The sequence below is a fragment of the Pipistrellus kuhlii genome, unplaced genomic scaffold (assembly GCF_014108245.1).
Source record: "Pipistrellus kuhlii isolate mPipKuh1 unplaced genomic scaffold, mPipKuh1.p scaffold_m20_p_4, whole genome shotgun sequence".
NCBI lineage: Eukaryota > Metazoa > Chordata > Mammalia > Chiroptera > Vespertilionidae > Pipistrellus > Pipistrellus kuhlii.
The window spans coordinates 1,063,959-1,086,219 of NW_023425540.1; the positions used below are offsets into that span (position 1 = coordinate 1,063,959).

The window sequence follows — 22,261 nt, forward strand, 5'->3', positions numbered from 1 at the left end:
GAAACATCGATGAGAGAGAATCATCGATCAGCTGCCTCTTGCACACCCCCTACTGGGGATGTGCCCGCAACCAAGGTACATGCCCTTGCCCGGAATCAAACCCAGGACCTTTCAGTCCGCAGGCCGACGCTCTATCCACTGAGCCAAACCGGTCCCCGCAAAATGCAGGTTAAGTTTAAACACAGATTTAACGGAACGAACCTAGGTAAAAAGAAAAGTTTTTAAAAAAAGGCGATTTTTTTTTTACTGTAGGAGATGAATAATTAATACAAGTAAAAAGCCGTTTACTCTGAAATGGCTCATAATTGCTTAACGATAGAAACAAAATCCAGCGCACGCGTTGTGACTCTGTTGGAAAATACGTGGAAAACCACCCTCAACGCAGGACAGAGCAGCTCTGCATTGAGTGCTGCCACTAGAGGGCGCGGTAGGCGGACACCAGGGAGGAGCCCAGCACCTCCACACACACAGTTTGCCTTCGCGGCAAGCGCTCAGGACAAAGTGGGAAGGTCTCTCTCTATCTTCCTTTCCTTCTCTCCCCATCTCCCCATCTTTCCCCATTTCTTTCCCTCTCCCCCCCTCTCTCTGCCTCTCTCTCCCTCTCTCTCCCTTTCTTTCCCTCTCTCTCTATCTTCCCCCCCCCCCCCCGCCTCTCTCTCCTTCTCTCCCCCCTCTCTCTCCAATCACAGTTCACCTGCAACGTCACTTTGTGTTGGTCTCAGGGACACACTCAGGGGCGACTCTGAGACATGGTGACATGCACCCTCAGACCCAGCTTCCTGGGGGAGGAGGTGCTGAAAGTCACATTAAAAGGTTCCTCTAGGCCCTTTAGACATTCCTTAGACCAGTGTTTCCCAAACTTTTGACATACGTGTGCCCCTTCTATAATTTTCCTAATGCTGAGTGCCCCTCGTCCTCATGAGAATGTAGAATTAGGCGCAGCTAAGCATGGTGCAGTGCATCTCCCCACCAAACTCCGGTGCAACGTGTACCCCCACCGAACTCTTCCCGTCCCCCTGGGGGCACGCGCACCACACTTTGGGAGACACTGCGAGTCTAGACATTAAACTAGACCCTGCACCTCAGGCTTCACTTACGTGAATCCTTTTTTAAATGTTTTGTTCTACAACCAAAGGCCTGTTGCGTGAAATCTACGCACAGGTGGGTCCCTAGGCTCGGGGGTGATGAGGCAGATGGGGGCCTTCCGGCTGCCGGCTGCAGGCCTGGGCCTTCCGTCGCCCGCGCCTCCCCCTGGTGGTCAGCACACGTCATAGCGAGCGACAGAACTCCGTCTCCTGGTCGAACTCCCGCAGGGACACTGCACATCAGCCTTTCCTATAGATAGAGAGCAGGTTGGGGAGGGATGCACACACACTCTCTCCGGTTTGAAAGGAGGTCCCAGGACTGGCTCCACGTGACCCACAGCTGTTCCCGGGAGCTGACCTCCCCGAGCCCCACCCCCCCAGCCTCTCCGTCCCTGTGTTAACAGTCCCGGCACACTGAGGGGGTGCCTGTCCGTCCACCCTGTGTGCACAGGGACCCCACTCCGCCCACTGCAGTGCTGGGCTCGGGGCACAGCCCCCCCCCCCCCCCCCCCCCCCGCGGACCGCCTCATTCCCCACGGCTCCTGGGCTGGAGAACAGGGTCCCTCCTTCCTGCTCTGCACTGCAGCAGCACAGGCCGCACCAGGATCCTCCAGGACAGGGTCTGCGCCCCCGGACTGCTCTCCCCGCCCTCCAGCTCCCCGCTCCCGCACCGGAGTGGGGGCGGGAGGAGCAGCCTCGCTCAGTCTGCCGGGGAAGCCCACAGACCACCCCCTTGCCTTCCTGCGACCGTCGGGCTCCACGGCACTCCCAGCCCTGACCCCGGGACGCGAACGGTTCCCAAGGGAAACGGCCTCGCAGTGTCCGGGGAGCTCGCCGGCGGGTCCACTGCGAGGCCTGTGCGCGGTGAGGCAGTGAGTGACAGCCAGGCTGCCTGCCGGGCTCGGGGTTGGGCGCTCCGGCCGCCCCTGGCCCTGCCTGCCGTTGCCGTGGCTGGAAAGCGAGAAGTGTCCTGGTCTGGGAGAGCCTGTCTTACGCTGTCCCTCTGCCCGGGGCACCGCTCGCCGGGACTGAGCCGGGCCTGCTTCCTCCCGCAGCGGGACGGCCGGGCAGGGGCGTGGGGCTCAAATACCGCCGCGCGGGCAGAATGCAGGCCTCCCGGGGCCCGCCTGACCTCGTTGGCGATGCGCGTCCTAAGGTCCCCGCAGGAAGGGGGGCTTCGGGGCCTCCCTGTGGCCTCGTTTCCGGAGGGGAGAGGGGCTTGGCATCGTGCGGGGCTCCGGTGTGCTGGTGGCAGACACAGGAAGCATTGTTCGGCTCAGCACGCCATGGGGTGGTCTCGGCTGGCACGCGGGAGCCTCAGCCTGGCAGGGGACACGGACCGCGCGCCTGCCCTCTGATTGCCGCCTGTGTGGCCCCAGAGCTGCAATTCCCTGATTGTCTCCCTCAGAACTCCCAGACCACTGCTTACCCGCCGCCGCCCCCGGCTCCCCGGCTGCAGACAGCATTTCCTCTCCCTCCTGGGAGGAGCGGGGCCGCCTCTGAGGGACATGCCGCCTTCCTGTGAGAGCTGGGAGCGTCACGGGCTCCCTCCTCCCACTCGCCTGGACCCCAGCCTTGCCTGGCGGCCACCCCATCACATGGCGGAGTGCCCCAGACAGAGCGCCCAGCAGCCCCTCATCGGACAGCCTCCTCTGGCTCCTCTGTGTCCGGGACAAAGCCTGGGAACCAAGCGGACTGGGCTCTTTCTGTACCCCCCCCCAACCCCCCCGCACAGGGTGCCAGGGCCCTGGCGCAGCGAGGGAGGACTCAGGCGCCCGGGGCTGTGGCAGGGCCTCGCTGAGGCTGGCCAGGCACCCGGGACGGCGGTCCCTCCCAGGGCTGCGCTGGCCGCCGTCAGGGTCCGGGTCCGGGGTAAGGAGACGGGCGCCTGCCATCTCCCGGGACCTGACACGCACCGACCCCGGAGAGCAGGCCACGCGGGAGGGAACCCCGGGCTCTGAGGTGGCCGGGCACAGCTGCCTCCCAACGCCACGCAAAACACGCACAGCTGACCGGAGCGCGGGAGCGTCTCGCCTAAGAGCCAGCTCAGACGCACAGCGTGATGGGGGGGGGGGGCTGCAGACACCGAGGGCCCGCGCCTGTGTTATGAACGATCTGCCTGCGTGGCCACGTCCGCCCACCGTGGCCTCCGCCTGCGCGCACAGACAGAGCTGCCGAAATAACCCCCCACCCAACAGCCACTGCCCGTGTGTGCGACTCCAAACGGCACAACATTGCGTTTTACCATCTGAACATGATGCTAAACGTGTGTTTGTGACCCAAATGCCGTCTCAATAAAATACATCTGTATTTATATGCAACATTAGCACGTATTTCTCCATCCTTGTCCGCAGCGATCACTGTGGCACCGTTCTCCCTTCCTAGTTTAGCAGCTCTTCGGATCGATGCCGACTTCCCCGAACTCAAACCTACATCGGAGCTTCTCTACACGTGTGAGTATGTGCCGCACACCGGAAGTGGGGTGCCCGTGTTGGAAGCGGGTGCCTGGCGGACAAGCTTCGGAGACGCTCTCCGCAGTCGGTCACGTCGTGTCCTCATCGCAGTGGGCGCGGCTCCCACCCCACCGGACGCCTGGCCCACGCCGAGCGTTGGAGGGGAAAGAAGCAGCAATCCATCGTAAGCGTTGGAAGCGTGCGTGTCTGTAGCTGTAGGCGAGAGAAAGCGCCCCCGCGCTGTGGGCAATTGCGTGTCCTCGCCGGTGTCACCAGTCTTTGCCGTGTCCCGTTCTGCTCTGAGTGAGCGCTCAGACCGTGCTAACATGGGGGTGCCTCTGCTGGCCTGGTTCCTGGCAGAGACCACTAGCTGTCAGGCCCCTACACTCCCCCCTCCCGCCCCCTGTGTGGCCCTGACACCGTTTTCTCTTTATAAGCGAGGATCTGAGAGCTTCAAAGAACCAAGTGACCTCCCGGGAGGACGTAGTCATCACAGACGGTGCTACTGGTTGGTCCCCCAACGCCCTGTCCGCATGCACCGTCCTCAGGTGTCTGACGCTCAGCCTGCCCCCTCTGCCGGGGGGCTGGCCTTCCTGGAAGCGAGCGTGCCCAGTGCTGGGGCCCCAGGCCAGCGACGGAGGGCGGGACACGAAGACCAGCCTGATGCCAGGCCGGGAGCCGCCGTGGCAACCTGTTTGCCCAGCGCTGGCGGGGCGGCCGGGGGGAGGCTGCGTCTGACCCTCACCTTTCCTGGATTCCTCCCCCTCAGCCTGCCCCCTCCTTCCCCAGAGGAAGGGCGTCCGCCTTCAGTCGCTCAGCCAGGAGTCCTCCCCGCAGCCCCGGCTTCCCAGGAACCCGGCCCGGACAGCTGGGAAGTGAGACGTTCCGTGTTCACACCCCAGCGATCGGCCCCCGAAAGCACACGCGGTCAGCACACACACGGCACCCTGTCAGACCCCGCCAGGCGCCGGCAGTGTGGCACTCTCCTGACGTGGATCTGCCTCTAACATCGCCATCCACCACAGAGGTGTTCGCTGTATGCAGACAGATCCACTTGCAACGTGATGCTTGTCCACCCTAAGTCTTAAGCGATCCATTATTTGACATCTTTTCTGGCTTTATTTATTTACTAGTAGCCTGGTGCACAAAATTCATGCACGGTAGGGGGTGAGGGGGAGAGAGGGTCCTTCAGCCTGACCTGCACCCTCTCCAATCTGGGATCCCTCTCACAATCCAGAACCACTGGCTCCTAAGCGCTCACCTGACTGCCTGCCTGATGCCCCTAACTGCTCCCCTGCTGGCCTGATGCCCCTAACTACTCTCCCCTCCTTGTCTTATCCTCCTAATTGCCCATCTTCTCTCCCTTCCTCTATGCACCTTCAGACCCCAGCGCAGGAGTGCTTCTGCAGAGGCCCCACCCCTGTCCTGATGCCACCCCCCCCTCCGGGCTGGGAGGCCCCATGGGCCTGGGCACACCTCTGCCAGGGGGCCACTCCCTGCGGCAGCCTTATGTCCCAGCCGTGCAAGTCTCCATCCCCGTTCCCGCCCACCAGCTCCTGATCAGGACTGTGACACCGTTAGGACCAATTAGCATATCCCCTCTTTATTATATCGATGTCTGTGTTTACATGTGTGTGCTCAGTTGGATGCTTGTATCACAATTATTTCAGCACCAGCAGTGGCTCCATCAGGAGCTCCCCACCTGGACATGGGGCCGGATCACATTTATGTATCCATCCTCTTGAGCTTTTTTATTTTTTGCTAGAATTCTTTTCTGTCAATTTCTATAGTAAAGTTTCAGCTCCAACATTTTAAAGTTTTTTTTTCTTATTAATATTTTACAGAATATTTTGCTTTATTTTTATGTCAGATGAACTTTAAACTTAGACCAGTTTCTAAATAATTTAAAATTCATTGAACTGTATACTTGTTCATGTATGTTACTATTTGGAAAACAAAAAACAAAAAACACATTACCCCAAAAATTATTTGGCATTTTTTTTTGGAATGTCACTGCTTATAAAAACAATTTGGGGAGAACAGGCATCTTATAGTATTAAGGAGTTTTTTTTTTTAAAGTTCATGCTATTTCTCTATTCAAGTGATTTTTATGATTCTCAGTAAAGTTGCATAGTTTTGATATGCTTCATAAACCTTAAGTAAATTCTTAGATTTTATTGTGGTGTGAATGGTTAGAAATGGTTATCACCAATACACAGAAAAGTTATTCATTATTGATTCCACAAGTAAGATCGTATCAGCACCAGGAGTTCCCTGTGGCTGCTGGGCTGTAGGTGTGCATGTCATTGGTGGGTAGTCTTCCATCTCGGGACAGCTGGCTCGGCTGCAGTCTTCACAGACCGTCTGCCATGTGCTCAGTGAATAAGTGAGTTCCTGCTGCTCTGGGGCGAGGCCAGGTGCTCTGTTCTGACTGACTGGCATCTGCTCTGATGGCTGGTCAACGTGTTTCATTCTCACAGGAGCCCTGCTTCCATGCACCTGCCAGGGAGACCCTGGGTTCTGGGTCATCCTGTGCTCACAGAAAACTGACCCGACCTGTGTGGAATGGTCGTATGCCAAACGCCTGGCATGAGTATTTGTAAAAACCTTTATTCATTCATTCACTCAAAACTCTTTAAAAAAATATTTTTTATTGATTTTTCACAGAGAGGAAGAGAGAGAGACAGAGTTAGAAACATCGACCAGCTGCCTCCTGCACACCCCCTCACTGGAGATGTGCCTGCAACCAAGGCACATGCCCTTGACTGGAATCGAACCTGGGACCTTTCAGTCCACAGGCTAATGCCCTATCCACTGAGCCAAACTAGTTTCGGCAATTCAAAACACTTTATTCAATACCTACTGTGTGCCCAGCTCTTCGAGGAGAGGTTAGTGAAAAAGACCAGAGGACAGTTGTCAGGCGAGGCGACAGCAGGAACACCGTGTTACAAGAGTCGACTGAGCTGAACCCTCTCAGCAAGGAGTCGGGATGGAAGCTCCACCCTGAGAGGAGCCGGAGAACTGACTGTGCCGAGTGAGTGAAGGACGACCTCCTCCCCAGCAGAGCAGTGCGGCCGGGCTGCCGGACCAGCCTGGCAACAGCTGGGAGCAGTCACGCGGGGAAGGCGAGTCCTGCCGTGTCAGCGTCCCCCGAGGTTCCCAACGAGTGCCCTGGCCTTCGGATGCTGTGACGGGTTTGGCTGGGCCTGGACCATGTGGCTCAGTGGCTGAGCATTGTCCCATGCACCACAGAGGTCACGGGTTCAATTCCCAATCAGGGCACATGCCCGGGTTGTAGTCCTGGTCCCTGGAGAGGGGTGTGAGGAGAGGCTGGGGTCTGGCGGCTGGGGGCTGGGAGGTGGCCAGTCTAGAGGCGGGGCCCGGGGGGCATGCACAGCTGAGGAGCAGACACCACTCCACACGGAGCAGCCTCTTCCATCACCAGATTCTGCCCCTGGGCCCCTGTCAGGTCCGCCTCTGACAACACGCCACCAAATGACCCGCGTGGAGGCGGCCTGTGTCCTGAGGCGGGGCCCCTGGCTTCTCTGGGGTCACGTGACTCTCCCTGTCCCCCGCAGGCACGCCACATTTCCATCAGCCCAGCCAGAGCCAGGGGGCTGTGGGAGGCACCCTCGCCCTATCTTATGGACCCTGCACCCGGGTCTTGTAGGCTGGGCTCTAGGGTCACCTGACAGGACCTTCTAATGTAAGGTGACCAGACGTCCCGCTGTTGGCAGAACAGTCCTGATTTTTAACAATTTGTCCCATGCTTTAAAAAAAAAAAAAAAAAAAGTCCAAAAGATTTAAAAGATTCTTTCCAAAAATCGGGATTTTTTTCATAAAACGCCGCGGGATGCGGGACAAATTGTTAAAAATCGGGACTGTCCGGCCAAAAGCGGGACGTCTGGTCACCTTATTCCAATGACACAATCGGAAGGCGTCCCCACCCTGTTTTCGTTTTCGGCTCGGTGGTGAGCTTCCCGGCTCTCCATGACCGCGGTGAGCGGCGGGTACCGGCAAGGCGCTGCGTGACCCAGTGCCCGCATCCCTCGGTGCCAGGTGTGGAGGCGGGACCCCATGGCCAGTCAGCAGGTCAGCGGTGCCACCGAGGGCCTACGGCCGGTCTCCCTGCCCCGCCCCTGCAGGCATCGTCCACGCCACCTCTCACAGCTCCAACACGCCTGCCCGTGTCCTGCCGCAACCCGTATGTGTGACTGATAACGACAGACGTGACCCCTGCAGGCCGTGCTCACCCCCGGGCTGCTGAGACCGCCTCAGCCCGGCTCGGCCCCGGCCCCGAGTGTCTCTGTGTTCGCTCTCCGCACGGGGAGCCCATGGTCAGACGGTGAACAGGGCAGAATGACACGGAGCCAGGCCTCTGTCCTGCCTGGGTGTGCTCCTTAGGCTGGGCCTGGGTGCCGAGACTTCCGTGACAGGAGCTGGCAGATAACACCCCTCCCCCAGGGTCCCGGAGGAAGGGAGTGGGAGCCCAGGAGCAGGAACTCGGGGCCCAGGAATGTGGGGTGCCTTCCCCTCTCCTCCAGGCATGACCTGGCAGCCCATCTGTGATTCTCTCCCATCACTGATGCTTCTCTCCCTCTCCCTCTCCCTGCCTCTCTGACATCATTAAGAATATATTTAAAATAAAAGGAAGTCTAGGAAGGTGATGGGCCTCAGCCTTGGCAATGACCGTGCTGATCTGACTCCAAAGCTCAGCAACAAAAGCCAAAGTCAATGGTGGGACGACATCAAACGCGGACGCTTCTGCTCGCCGAGGGCCGAGCGGCAGAGCGAACGGCCCCTGTGGATGGGGAGAGATTCACAAGTCACATATCCGACAAGGGATTAATATGCAAAATCTATAAGCAGCTCACACAACGTAATACCAGAAATACCCGGTTTAAAATGGGCAGAGGCCTGGAACAGACATTTCCCAAAGAGGACATGCCCCTGGCCAACACCGATGAGCTGGGGCCCAGGCCCGGGGGAACAAAGGGTGCGGGTGAGAGGCTGGGGCGGGTGCGGTCACCACTGTCCCCCTGATCGCACTTCGGGCATGTGGTTTTGAGGTTCAGATACTCAGTCCGTCGGACGCGTCTTCACACCTGGACCGTCCGCAGCCACCACCACTCTCCTGGCCAGGGCACAGGACAGCGAAGACGGCGCGGGAGCCAGGCCCTGGGCAGGCTCGTGTGTCCTCCTGTGAGGAGCTCAGCTCAGGGACGGGAGAGCAGAGGCGGGCGGCATGGCTGGTCACACCGCACTGGGGGGTGGGCGCTGCTCTGGGCATGGCCTTCTCTGTTAACCCTAATGCCCGTCCAAATGGGGTAAATGAGTTACAGAAAGTTAAGTACATGCCTGAGGTCCCGGAACTGGATAGAGAGGGGAGGCCACGATGAGATGCAAACCGGGCCGGACTGGCTGCAGCCACCGCGCTGCTCGCAGCCACACAGCCGGAACCACCACACCGGCCACACACGGGCACCGCGGGACAGCTTCGCTCCAGGGGGAGGCACTCGCCTCCTTAAGGGCAGTTAGTTCAGAGCTGTTTCTCCAGGCCCGCGGTCAGCAAACTGTGCCTCGCGAGCCACAGGCGGCTCTTTGGCCCCTGGAGTGTGGCTCTTCCACAAAACGCCACGGCCTGGGAGAGTCTATTTTGAAGAAGTGGAGTTAGAAGAAGTTTAAGTTAAAAAAAATTGGCTCTCTAAAGAAACTTCAATTGTTGTACTGTTGATATTCGGCTCTGTTGACTAATGAGTTTGCCAACCACTGGTCTAGACTGTTCTCCATGACTTTGAATGTTCTTATTTTGAATGTATACATCAATTTGAGGAGAATTCACTTCTCTACAACAGTCTTCCCATCAATGAACATCCTATCTATCTAAGTTCTTAATTTCTCTCAAACCTTAGAGTTGTAAGAATTATTCTTAGGTGCTTTTAAAGTTTCTATCTTTTAAAAAATATATTTTTATTGATTTCAGAGAGGAAGGGTGAGGGAGAGAGGAATAGAAACATCAATGATGAGAGAGAATTGCTGATTGGCTGCCTCCTGCATGCCCCCTACTGGGATCGAGCCTGCTACCTGGGCCTGTGACCTGACTGGGAACCGAGCCATTACCTCTTGGTTCACAGGTCGATGCTCAACCACTGAGCCACGCCAGCTGGGCTAAGTTTTCTATCATAAAGATTATTTTAAAACACATTTCCTGTCTTTGTTGCTAAGTAACTAGGAATGCAATTAATTTTACATTGATTTTTTGGGAGTAAGGAGATTTCATTTCACTGCATGTGGGAATGATCGATACGTAGACTCGTGTTCTCTGCACACAGCCCTTCCTGAAGGCGCGTGGCTGCTCCCATCCCCGCTGTTTCTGTGGGTGTCGGCGGCCCCGGGCCTCCGGGGTAACGGAGGGCAGAGTTGGGGCAGCTGGCACCCCGGCTTCTGGCTCTAAGCTGTTTGCGAATATTCTGTCCCTTTTGCTCTCACACTGACGGCCTCGGCCTCGACTGCTGTTCTGGGCCGAGTGACCTCCTTCCACGTGCAAACTCCAAATTCTGTGTCCGAGCCCCTCTCCCAGGCGTCAGCAGGCGATGTGGGTGGAGACGGGCCTTTGAGGAGGCTGTGAGGGGGGGGCTCTGACCCAAGCTCACTGGGTCCCCGATGCGAGAGGAGGTGACGGGCACAGAGAAAAGACAGACACTCGGACCTCGAGGACACGGAGAGGCAGCTCTCAATAGGTTATGGCTGGGAGTTTTTAAATATATTTTATTGATTTTTTACAGAGAGGAAGGGAGAGGGATAGAGAGGTAGAAACAGATCAGCTGCCTCCTACATGCCCCCTACTGGGGATGTGCCCGCAACCAGTGTACATGCCTTTGACCAGAATCGAACCTGGGACCCTTCAGTCCGAAGACCCACGCTCTATCCACTGAGCCACACCGGTTTCGGCAGCTTGGAAGTTCTGTTTCTGGAATGTTTGTGGACCCCTGGATGGTGAACCTCCCTGGTGTGGCGCTCCTGTGGGAAGGACTTAAATGGTTGTTCCTTTACTGATGACGCGTCTGTTGTCACGCACTGTCCTGGCACTGTGGTCCTTCTGTCTGGACACGCATCGTGGGCTGGGCGTTCGCTAGCATCCTCTGAGATGCTTCCCACTGCCCCGTTCTCCTCTGTCTTAGAGCATCTCCTGGTCACCACTCTGATGTTCTTTGCTTAGCTGCTTCTCAGTGATTTTCTTTTTCTTTTCTTTCTTTTTTAAAAAATATATATATTTTATTGATTTTTTATAGAGAGGAAGGGAGAGAGATAGAGAGCTAGAAACGTCTATGAGAGAGAAACATCGACCAGCTGCCTCTTGCACACCCCCTACCGGGGATGTGCCCGCAACCAAAGTACATGCCCCTGACCGGAATCGAACCTGGGACCTTTCAGTCCGCAGACCGACGCTCTATCACTGAGCCAAACCGGTTTCGGCTCTCAGTGATTTTCTTGGTGGATCTCCTCAGGTTTGTTCCAGCTCCACTGAACGCACCCTCTGCCTTTCCCTTCTCTGGTGGCCCTGGCCGAGCCCTCTCAGTCTGGCCGCAGGAGTAGGTGTCCACGGACCTGCCTGCAGGGGCCCGTGGGTGCTGACCGGCCGGAGCGGGCAGCTCAGCGGGCTCACGTGTGCCTGTGAGTCTCCCAGCTAGCTTGTCCTCCCACAAATGGTCTCTCAGACCAGAAGAGGGGCCTGTGTCCCCGAGCTGCGGCAGGAATCAGCTTGCCTTTTCTCTTTCAAAGCCTAACCTAAGGATATGCTTGCTTTATTATTTGTTTGTTTATTTACTTATTGGAAGAGGGGAGAGAGAGATTAAGTTGCCCACTGTGTCCTCGTGTGTGGCACAGGGCCTAGCATATAGTAGGTATCAATAAACATTCGTGAAATAAGAGAGAAATTGAGTCATTAAAAAAAAAGAGAGAGACAAAATGAAGAAAAGAAAGCAAGAATCTATTGACCGCAGCAAACGCTACTGAGGCCAGTGAAACAGGAGGAGCATAGAGGAAGCCACAGGAGGGCCAGGCCTGCTGCTGGCTCATGGGAGGTCAGAGAACAGGGGGCCTGGGGGGCAGGTCAGGAGTCGGCCTGCCCGTTGCTCCCTGGTGGCTGGTCCCCTGGGGCCCCTCAGGGGTTAGGAGGCGCCCACCTGCGGGGAAGGAGAAGGGGAGGGAATGGAAGGGCTGGTCCCTGGCCGGAGAGCACTGCCCCTCCTGTTCAGGGTTAAAAGGCGGGTGTTAAGGGGAGGTCTTAGGGGTGGATCAATGGACCATTCATCAGTGTTTTTGCTGATGGGCCCAAATGAGACTTATTCTCTCCATTTGCCTGTCCTGGGCGTGGCTGGCGGTGGCACTGAATGGGTTTCTGTTCTCTTCGCCCTAAGCTGGGAGATTTCAGCGACTTTCCCTGTGGCTGGGGAGGAGCACAAAGCCTTCACTTGGGTCTCCCTGGTGTAGGGGAGCCAGGCCTGACTAGGTGGCTGCAAACTGCTGTCCGCTTCCTGGACCTTCGCTGGCTCTTCTATTCTTTACCATCTGATGGCGGGGAGGGGTCCCTGCACCCCGGCACGGCGGCGGGGCCCCTGCCCGGCAGCGCCCACCGCGGACAGTGCCCGCGGCCTGGGCCAGAGCCTGCGGGAACCGCCGGGATCCGGGCTCCTCGGGCCCTGGCTTCCCGCCGGGGGTGGGAGGGACCCCATCCGCGCCGCAGGGAGCCCAGCCCGCCGCCCGCCCGGCTCCGCCAGGAGGAAGCGCCTGGAGCGCACAGCCCCGCGGCCGGCTTTCCGCCTCCACCGCCCGCCCTTCCGCCCGCCCGCCCGGCTCCCCGCGCGCCACGCCCCTGGCCCCGCCCACCACACAACTGGCCCCGCCCTCCACGGCCTTGCCCCGCCCCTGGCCCCGCCCTCACGGGGGCCCGGGCCCGCCTCTCCCGGGCCTCTCCTCCGAGGCCTGCCTGTCACAGGCGCCGCAGCCAATCAGCGCGCGGAGTCCCCGCCCCCGCCCCCGCCCCGGCCAATCGCCGCGCCCGGCGCCTCGGCCGCTCGGCGGCGCTCGGCAGTCTCCGGCGCTGGCTGTGCAGGGCGCCCGCTCGCGGCCGGCGCTCTCCTTTCCGGGTTCGGAGCCGATCCGGGGCCGGGGCGCCCGATGCCTGGCCGCCGCGGCCCGGAGCCCGTACATGGATTATCTGGTAGGTGCGGGCGGGGAGCCGCCGGGCCAGCCCGCTCCCCCCGGACCCGATCCCGATCCCGACCCCGATCCCGATCCCGATCCCGATCCCGGGGCGCGGGGCGCGGGGCGCGGGGCGGCGGGGGCCCTCCCGGGAGGCGGCGGGGCCGGGCGGGGCTGACAGGTGAGGGCGCGGGCCGCCCGGTCCCCGGTGCAGCGCCCCCGCCCCGATCCCATTAACCAGCCGTCACCCCAGTGGCTCCTGAGTGCCCGGCGGCCGCTCATTTGCGCGATTAGATCTCGGGAGCGGTGACCCGGGTCCGGGGCCAGGCTTTAAAAGCCGTAAAGCGCCGGCCGGCCTGCAGCCCCGGCCCGCCGCCCGCCGCTCACCTGCGCCCCCCCTCCGGGCCCCGCCGCCCGCCGCTCACCTGCGCCCCGGCCCCGGAGCGCCCTCCCGGCTGACCGTGGACGTGGGGGTGCGGGGGCGGGGGCGTGGGGGTGCGGGGACCGTGCGGGCTCCTCGCCTGGTTGCAGACCTCAGGCTGCCCGGCTGCAGGTGCAGGTGCAGGCTCCCGGCGTCCCGGTGGACCGGGGCCGGGCTTGGTCCTGGGAGGTCACCAGGCGTTGCCCTGCCAGCCAGACCCGAAGGCCATGGGAGAGGCGGGGGTCGGCCGCAGTGACCTCCTGTTACCCTCCTGTCCCCCGGTGGTGGGCAGATGCCGTCGTTGTGCAGGGCCGATGGGCCTTCTAGGAACTGGGCTGGTGCTGGCGGACAAAGGCGCCGATGCTCTCCAGGCGGACGGGAACGCCGGGCAGGCGGGTGGTGCTGGTGCCGTGGAGGGGGCTCAGTCCGGGGAAGGAGACGAGAAGGCTTCCCGGAGCCTCCCGCCTGCCCCGGAGCCGAGCGCGGGAGCCGCAGGCACTCCCGGAGAGAGGAGAATGCTCTGGTTCCAGTGCTGTTTGCTGTCCCTGTGCCGATGCCAGTACTGCTCTGTGTCTGGGTGGCGGAGGCACGGGTGCCACCTGCCCCGGAGCCGGGGAAGGGCCTGTCTGAGTGTGCCTGTCTCTTCACCACACTGCGTCCTAAAGCCGCCTCGGAGGTGTCAGACCCGCCAGTGCGTCTGGTGGGAGAAGAGAAGGGAAGCCGTGGTTGTTCGGCGGCCGGGTGACTCCCTGGTGAGCGTCCACCCAGGAGCCGGGGTGCAGGCCGGGTCCCCATCGGGAGGGATGAGGAGGTGGCCATCAGTGACCCTCTCTCATCGCTGACGTTTCTCTCTCGCTCTCTCTCCCCCTTCCTCTCGGAAATCAGTAAGAATATATTTAACAAAAGGAGATGTCAGTCTTTAAAACACACAAAAACACCAAGCCCGCCGGAACCGCACTGACAAGCGGACCACAGGTCTCCGGTGGTTGTGGCTCCTTTCGCTGGGCCTCGCGGGAAGGCTGTGCCTCCCTCCTTTCTCACCGACAGGATTCACATGGCGCCGGTTACAACCAGGCCCCGGAGAACGAAGGTCGGTTTTGGTGACTGTATCGGGGATCCTGTTTTCAGAGTTCACCAGGCCCCAAGTCTTTACTGTCCTCCAGGGGAGCAGTGCTTCTCTCACTCCGAGGCCGAGCCTCGTTCGCGGGTGCGCTGAGCGCGGGGGCCAGCGCCAGCTCCCGTCTGCGCACAGACACATGATGCCTGTGCCAGTGTGTCCTCGCTTTTCTTTGTAGTAGATGTTTGGTTTTCTTTAAAAAAAACCCCCACACTATGTTTTATTGTTGTTTTCAGAAAGAGAGGGAGGGAGACGGGGGGGGGGGGGGGGGCGGGGGAGAGAAGCATCCGCTGCTTGCCTTCCCCTGGGAGGGAGCCTGCAGCCCGGACTGGGATCCGAACCAGCGACCTCTGGGGGCCTGGGATGATGCTCCGGCCGCCAGCGGCCAGCCAGCGTGCGGAGCGACTTCCTGTCGCTGCTGGGAGCGGAGGGCTGTGTGTGAGCTGCCATTGTTTGTGGGGCTGGATGCCACCGGAGGAGAGCGGGGAGGAAGAGGAACGGGAGGAAGACGGACGGCTATTTTTAATTGTTTTTAATAAGGCTGCGGATGTGACGGGGTGAGGACGCTCTCTGATTGTGGAGGCCGCTCCTGATTTCTTAACTTCGAGGAACGGTCTCAGGGAGAGGGGCAGGGACGGGCCTTCGTCTGTGCGCCAGGTTTTGGTTGACTTCGGTTCGAGGAGAAGGCGGTAGCACGCATCGCGGGCGCCCAGCGTGGCTGCCGAGCGGAGTGAGTGTGAGACGCGGGCACTGCCCTCACCAGCTGCTCCCGCGGGAGATAGGATCTGTTTGGATTCAGTGTTCTGTTCCGGGGAATGCAGAATGTAGCCAGCCTGTAGCCGTCTCCCTTCGCTGACGGCGATCGAGATAGCAGGGGCGCAGCCGGGGGCGGCGTAAACAGGAAAAGCCCGGTTTTCCCGGCGGCGAGGGGCTCTGCCGCGGCCGTCCACCCGCCTCCCACGCTCAGGCGGGCTGTGAGGCCCTTCGTGCAGCCCGTCTGCCGCTCCAGCAGGCGGCCAGCCTCTTCCCGGACCTGCGGGGCCAGCGGGGAAGGCGGGAGGGGGCCGTCGGTGACCACCTGCCCCGTGTGGCTAAGGGAGAGAGCGGAGGGAGAGGAGCGTGGAAACCGCACGCTGCTTCTCAGACGCAGGAGGCCGGGCGGGCGCCGTGGAGGGACCGCGCCGGCTGGGGGTGCACACGGCCGCCTCTACCGGCAGGTGCGGTGCCCCCGTCAGCGGAGGTCGAAGGCTCTCGGGGGTTGGTTCCGCCTGTGAGACTGAGCCGCGTCCTGGGCTCACGGATCCACTCAGCCCGAGTCCATGGAGCCCGCGGGTGGGTGGCCCTGACCGGCACGGGGGGAGGGCAGGGGGTGGGCGCCGGACGCGTGGCCTTGGCTGTGGGCCGTGGGGCGGGGCGTGCTCTCCGGGACCGTTCTCCGGGGACGGGCTGGGGAAGGCGGGGGCGGGGGAGCCGGGGCCTTCGGGAGGCGCTCCCTCTCACTCCCTGTGTCCCTTTGTGTTCCTGTGACCTTGATCGCAGAGGGAGTGACCGCTCCCCACGTGGGAGCCTGGGGTCAGTGGCCACTGCTCGGGTACCGTGCGTGGGATTAGCGAGGCCTGGCCCTGGCTTCCCCCGGGGGAGACGAGGGCCCGGCGGCTGTCATCACAGGCAGTGCCTGGCGTTACATATAAAAACATGCGTGTGAGGGGGCGCTCCGCTGACAGGAAGGAGTTCTCGTCCATCACCGCTCGCACGATAAAGACCAGTTGACCAGTGGACTGCCAGCCGGCCCGGGAGCGGACTCCGTGACGGCCCCAGGCGGGGCCGAGCCGTGAGGAGGCTGTCCGCCAGCCGCCACGGAGCTGGGAGGCACACGCGTGCTCCCGTCTGTGGTCGCCTGTCCTAACAGCGCGCTGTGTTCAGCTCTGTGCCTGTGAACGCCACCCGGTGTCTGTTCCCGGGGGTCACCTGGACATAAAGTGCCCGCACAGCCGGACTTTAGTTCTGACTGGACTGGCCAGGGTCAGTCACATTCCTCTGTGAGTAAGCATCAGGGGATAGTGACGGGCGCGCAGCAGCAGGTGATAGTGACGGGTGTGCAGCAGCAGTCCGCCGCGGACTCTCCTCGGGAAAGGCCTGAGAGCGTCCCGCGGGCAGGGCCTCTCAGAGGCTCGGCTCCCGTCTCCGGCGCGGGGCCCTCCTATCTAACTGAGACAATGGTCTTTCTTTTTTGTTTTATTACAGTTCTTTAAATTGATTTTTTGAAAGGAAGGGAGTGAGAGAGAAAGAGAAACATCGATTTGTTGTTTCACTTTTTAAAAAACCCTCTACCTGAGGGCTTATTGATTTTAAAGAGAAGAGGGAGATAGAGAGAGAGAGAGAGAGGGAGAGAGAGATCAATGTGAGAGAGAAGCATCGAATGGTTGCCTCCCTTACGCCCCCTAAAGGGCTGGAACCCGCTCCCTGGGCATGTGCCCTGCCGGGAATCGAACCCGAGACCCTTCAGTTTACAGGATGACGCTCTAAGGAACTGAGCCACGTGGACCACGCTGTCACTCATGCAGGCAGTCCTGCCCTGACCCCGATGAGCCCGCCGCCTTCACATACCCCGATTCCTCCCGTCTCCTGTGAGTGAGGAGAGGGCACACGGGCATGGCTGTGCCCCTAGGAGCCCGTGGCGAAGGGCGCCGGCCGGGTGGGGTGGGTGCAGAGCGCAGAGCTTTGTGGGTGACATCAGTGAGCGCCCGCTGTGTGCCACGCGCCGTGGCATTCGGCGAGGCCCGGGCTGACGTGGCACAGGCCTCCCCCTCCTCCTCCACGGTGCCCGGCGAGGGGACGCGGGTGAAGCCGACGGTGTGTCCCACGTAAATGCGGGGCCGGGTCCTCGGCACGGCCTGCGGGGCCAGGCCCCCCGCCGCCCACAGGGGCTCCCAGTGTCCGGGCCTGGCCCTGCCGAGGGCCTGAGGACAGGCTGTGAGGAGACACCGCTGTCCCCGCCTCCCACCGCGTCCGCCCGGCCACCTGCTGGCCTTCAGCATCTGCCCTCTCCTCTGACGTCGTCCCCCCCATTAGCCCCTGGCCCGGCTCCAGGGACCGGCCCCGGCCCCCCAGGCGCTGGCTTCCTTCATCTGTCCCTCCGCGCCTCTCCCCAGAGCTGCGTGCGGGGCCATCCCGCAGCCCCGGCCATCGCCTCTCCCTGGTGGCTGTCCGCAGGCAGAGGCCCGGGAGGACCCAGCTAGCGGCCGCCCCGAGGTGGATGGGGAGGAGGAGCGGCTGGGGTGCTGTCGTGCCTACGTGGGGGGTTACGGAAGCTCAGGTCCCGGGACGGCCCCGCTGGCTGTGGGGGCTGTGACTGGGCGAGGAGCCCCCGCCTGGCGCCTCCCCGGATGCGTTAGCTTTGGGGGCGCCCCAGGCCAGGTCTCCTGGACCCTGGTTTCCGAGGGTCTGGGAAGTGTTGACCCACTGACTTCCCACGAGGCCGGACCTGGGAACCCCTTTCATGTCCTGCGCGGTTCAGGGTTGTTCTGGTTCAGGGTTTGGGTTCTGGTTCAGGGTTCTGGTTCTGGAGAAGGCCACACACAAATGGAAGAGACTAGAAGAGCATTAATTTGGGAATACTGGGGGCCGGGCGGGAGCCCACCTCCAGGGGGAGGACTACGCCTTGCTTTGGCCTTGCCCTCCCTTTCATGTAGGTTTGGGATGCACCCATTGCCCTTAGATAATCCCAGTAACAGGCAGGCAGAGTGTCTTATCGGCGAGGATTTACGGGATTATTTGGTGGGGAAGCTGCCCCAGTTACCACTGTCTCAGTTAGACAGGGCGTGGCTGGCTCCGACCTCTCAGAGCTTCGAGGTTGACCAGCCTTCCACACCTCTGTTAGTGAGGCCGTGACCGTGACCGTTCCGCGGTGGTTTCAGGGCGGGGGCGCGTGGCCGGGCTGGGCCCACGGGCGCTCTGCCGTTACCGTCTGGGCAGCTTCACGTTTGGTGCTTTGCATACGGTTTTGTTTCGCTCTGGGCTCCACACCTTACGCGCCGGCTCTGACTGTAGGGCTCAGGTCTAGATGCCGGCGTCACCGGCGTCACCGGCCGCACGGCCCCGGCTGAGCGTGGACCTGGGAACCGGAGGTGATGGCTCATCCCCACGCAGGGCGCGCCCGGGTGGGCCTGATTCCCAGTGCAGGGCGTGCAGGAGGTGCTGATTTTTGTTTCTTTCTTTCTTAGTTTTTGTTTATTTCAAAGACGACGGTAGAGGGAGAGAGATGGAGACTTCAGTGATGAGAGAGAATCATTGATCGGCCGCCTCTGTGACCGCCTGGCTTTTAGGTCAATGCTCTGCAGCTGAGCCACACTGGCTGGGCTTGATTTTTAATAAATGCAAATGTTCTGATCCTCGTGTTTAGAAAAGTAAAGAACAGGACACACACGTCTGCGTACAGGCCTCCCTGATTGAACAGTCGTTAACATTTTGCCATTTTTACTCAAAACTGATTTTCTTGACGAAGGAAAGGAAGGTGGAGGCTGCGGCTGAAGCCTGACACGCTCCCTCCAGCCCCCCCCTCACCCCCCCGTTCCTGCCTGTCGCTTCACACATGTATTGAGACACACTTTATGTCCCCGCAGCTGCTGCCATGAGCAGGGGCGGTGCGTGTGCCTGGGTGTGTGCTGGGTGCCCTGGCTCCCGTGCAGCGCTCACCGGGTGCTGGAGGGCTCACCGGGAATGGGTGCTGGAGGCGCTCAGGGGGGAATGGGTGCTGGAGGCGCTCAGGGGGAATGGTGCTGGAGGCGCTCAGGGGGAATGGGTGCTGGAGGCGCTCAGGGGGAATGCTGGAGGCGCTCAGGGGGAATGGGTGCTGGAGGAGCTCAGGGGGAATGGGTGCTGGAGGCCGCTCAGGGGGAATGGGTTGCTGGAGGCCTCAGGGGGGAATGGGTGCTGGAGGAGCTCAGGGGGAATGGGTGCTGGAGGAGCTCAAGGGGGGAATGGGGAGCTGTGGCGGCGCTCACCGGGAATGGGTGCTGGAGGCGCTCAGGGGGAATGGGTGCTGGAGGCGCTCACGGGGAATGGGTGCTGGAGGCGCTCAGGGGGGAATGGGTGCTGGAGGCGCTCAGGGGGGAATGGGTGCTGGAGGCGCTCACGGGGGAATGGGTGCTGGAGGCGCTCAGGGGGAAATGGGTGCTGGAGGCGCTCAGGGGGGAATGGTGTGCTGGAGGCCGCTCAGAGGGGGAATGGGTGCTGGAGGCGCTCACGGGGGAATGGGTGCTGGAGGCGCTCAAGGGGGAATGGGTGCTGGAGGCGCTCAGGGGGGGAATGGGTGCTGGAGGAGGCGCTCAGGGGGAATGGGTGCTGGAGGAGCTCAGGGGGGAATGGGTGCTGGAGGCGCTCAAGGGGGAATGGGTGCTGGAGGAGCTCACGGGGAATGGGTGCTTGGAGGCGCTCAGGGGGGGAATGGGTGCTGGAGGCGCTCACGGGGAATGGGTGCTGGAGGAGCTCAGGGGGAATGGGTGCTGGAGGCGCTCAGGGGGGAATTGGTGCTGGAGGCGCTCACGGGGGAATGGTGCTTGGAGGCGCTCACGGGGGAATGGGTGCTGGAGGAGCTCACGGAGGGTGCTGGAGGCGCCAGCGGGAATGGGTGCTGGAGGAGCTCACCGGGGAATGGGTGCTGGAGCGCTCAGGGGGGAATGGGTGCTGGAGGCGCTCAGGGGGGGAATGGGTGCTGGAGGCGCTCAGGGGGGGAATGGGTGCGGAGGCGCTCAAGGGGGAATGGGTGCTGGAGGCGCTCAGGGGGGAATGGGTGCTGGAGGCGCTCAGGGGGGAATGGGTGCTGGAGGAGCTCAGGGGGAATGGGTGCTGGAGGCGCTCAGGGGGGAGCTCACGGGGAATGGGTGCTGGAGGAGCTCAGGGGGAATGGGTGCTGGAGGAGCTCACGGGGAATGGGTGCTGGAGGAGCTCACGGGGGAATGGGTGGCTGGAGGCGCTCAGGGGGAATGGGTGCTGGAGGCGCTCACGGGGGAATGGGTGCTGGAGGCGCTCACCGGGAATGGGTGCTGGAGGCGCTCACGGGGGGAATGGGTGCTGGAGGCGCTCACCGGGAATGGGTGCTGGAGGCGCTCACGGGGGAATGGGTGCTGGAGGCGCTCAGGGGGGAATGGGTGCTGGAGGCGCTCAGGGGGGAATGGGTGCTGGAGGCGCTCACGGGGAATGGGTGCTGGAGGCGCTCAGGGGGGAATGGGTGCTGGAGGCGCTCAGGGGGGAATGGGTGCTGGAGGAGCTCAGGGGGGATGGGTGCTGGAGGCGCTCAGGGGGGAATGGGTGCTGGAGGCGCTCAGGGGGAATGGGTGCTGGAGGCGCTCAGGGGGAATGGGTGCTGGAGGAGCTCAGGGGGAATGGGTGCTGGAGGCGCTCAGGGGGGAATGGGTGCTGGAGGCGCTCAGGGGGAATGGGTGCTGGAGGAGCTCAGGGGGAATGGGTGCTGGAGGCGCTCACGGGGGGAATGGGTGCTGGAGGCGCTCAGGGGGGAATGGGTGCTGGAGGCGCTCACGGGGGGAATGGGTGCTGGAGGCGCTCAGGGGGAATGGGTGCTGGAGGCGCTCACGGGGGAATGGGTGCTGGAGGAGCTCAGGGGGAATGGGTGCTGGAGGCGCTCAGGGGGAATGGGGGCTGGAGGCGCTCAGGGGGGAATGGGTGCTGGAGGCGCTCAGGGGAATGGGTGCTGGAGGCGCTCAGGGGGAATGGGTGCTGGAGGCGCTCAGAGGGGAATGGGTGCTGGAGGAGCTCAGGGGGGAATGGGTGCTGGAGGAGCTCAGGGGGGAATGGGTGCTGGAGGAGCTCAGGGGGTAATGGGGATGCTGGAGGCGCTCAGGGGGGAATGGGTCTGGAGGCGCTCAGGGGGAATGGGTGCTGGAGCGCTCAGGGGGGAATGGGTGCTGGAGGCGCTCAGGGGGGAATGGGTGGCTGGAGGCGCTCACCGGGAATGGGTGCTGGAGGAGCTCAGGGGGGAATGGGTGCTGGAGGCGCTCAGGGGGGAATGGGTGCTGGAGGCGCCACGGGGGAATGGGTGCTGGAGGCGCTCAGGGGGGAATGGGTGCTGGAGGCGCTCAGGGGGAAGGGTGCTGGCGGCGCTCAGGGGGGAATGGGTGCTGGAGGCGCTCACCGGGAATGGGGTGCTGGAGGCGCTCAGGGGGAATGGGTGCTGGAGGCGCTCACGGGGGAATGGGTTGCTGGAGGCGCTCAGGGGGGAATGGGTGCTGGAGGAGCTCAGGGGGAATGGGTGCTGGAGGAGCTCACCGGGAATGGGTGCTGGAGGAGCTCAGGGGGAATGGGTGCTGGAGGCGCTCAGGGGGGAATGGGTGCTGGAGGAGCTCAGGGGGAATGGGTGCTGGAGGCGCTCAGGGGGGAATGGGTGCTGGAGGAGCTCAGGGGGAATGGGTGCTGGAGGCGCTCAGGGGGGAATGGGTGCTGGAGGAGCTCACAGGGGAATGGGTGCTGGAGGAGCTCACAGGGGAATGGGTGCTGGAGGAGCTCAGGGGGGAATGGGTGCTGGAGGCGCTCAGGGGGAATGGGTGCTGGAGGCGCTCAGGGGGGAATGGGTGCTGGAGGCGCTCAGGGGGGAATGGGTGCTGGAGGCGCTCAGGGGGAATGGGTGATGGAGGCGCTCAGGGGGAATGGGTGATGGAGGCGCTCAGGGGGAATGGGTGCTGGAGGCGCTCAGGGGGAATGGGTGCTGGAGGCGCTCAGGGGGAATGGGTGCTGGAGGCGCTCACGGGGGAATGGGTGCTGGAGGAGCTCAGGGGGAATGGGTGCTGGAGGAGCTCAGGGGGAATGGGGTGCTGGAGGAGCTCAGGGGAATGGGTGCTGGAGGAGCTCAGGGGGAATGGGTGCTGGAGGAGCTCAGGGGGAATGGGTGCTGGAGGAGCTCACAGGGGAATGGGTGCTGGAGGAGCTCAGGGGGGAATGGGTGCTGGAGGCGCTCAGGGGGAATGGG

The 22,261-nt window shown here is 61.8% G+C and overlaps 1 protein-coding gene across 2 annotated transcripts in view; it reads left to right on the forward strand.

The window, feature by feature from the left end:
• The first annotated feature begins 12,594 nt into the window (after positions 1-12,594).
• The window catches only part of ARL15 (ADP ribosylation factor like GTPase 15), a 93,978-nt gene continuing 84,311 nt past the window's right edge, over positions 12,595-22,261 (forward strand). Inside the window, exon 1 of one of the 2 annotated variants that reach the window (XM_036410822.2) lies at positions 12,595-12,761. In XM_036410822.2, coding sequence (XP_036266715.1) covers positions 12,750-12,761 — 12 coding nt within the window. In that variant the 5' untranslated portion in view covers positions 12,595-12,749. The remainder of the gene's footprint in view (positions 12,762-22,261) is intronic. The other variant, XM_045571648.1, reaches the window with a different exon arrangement.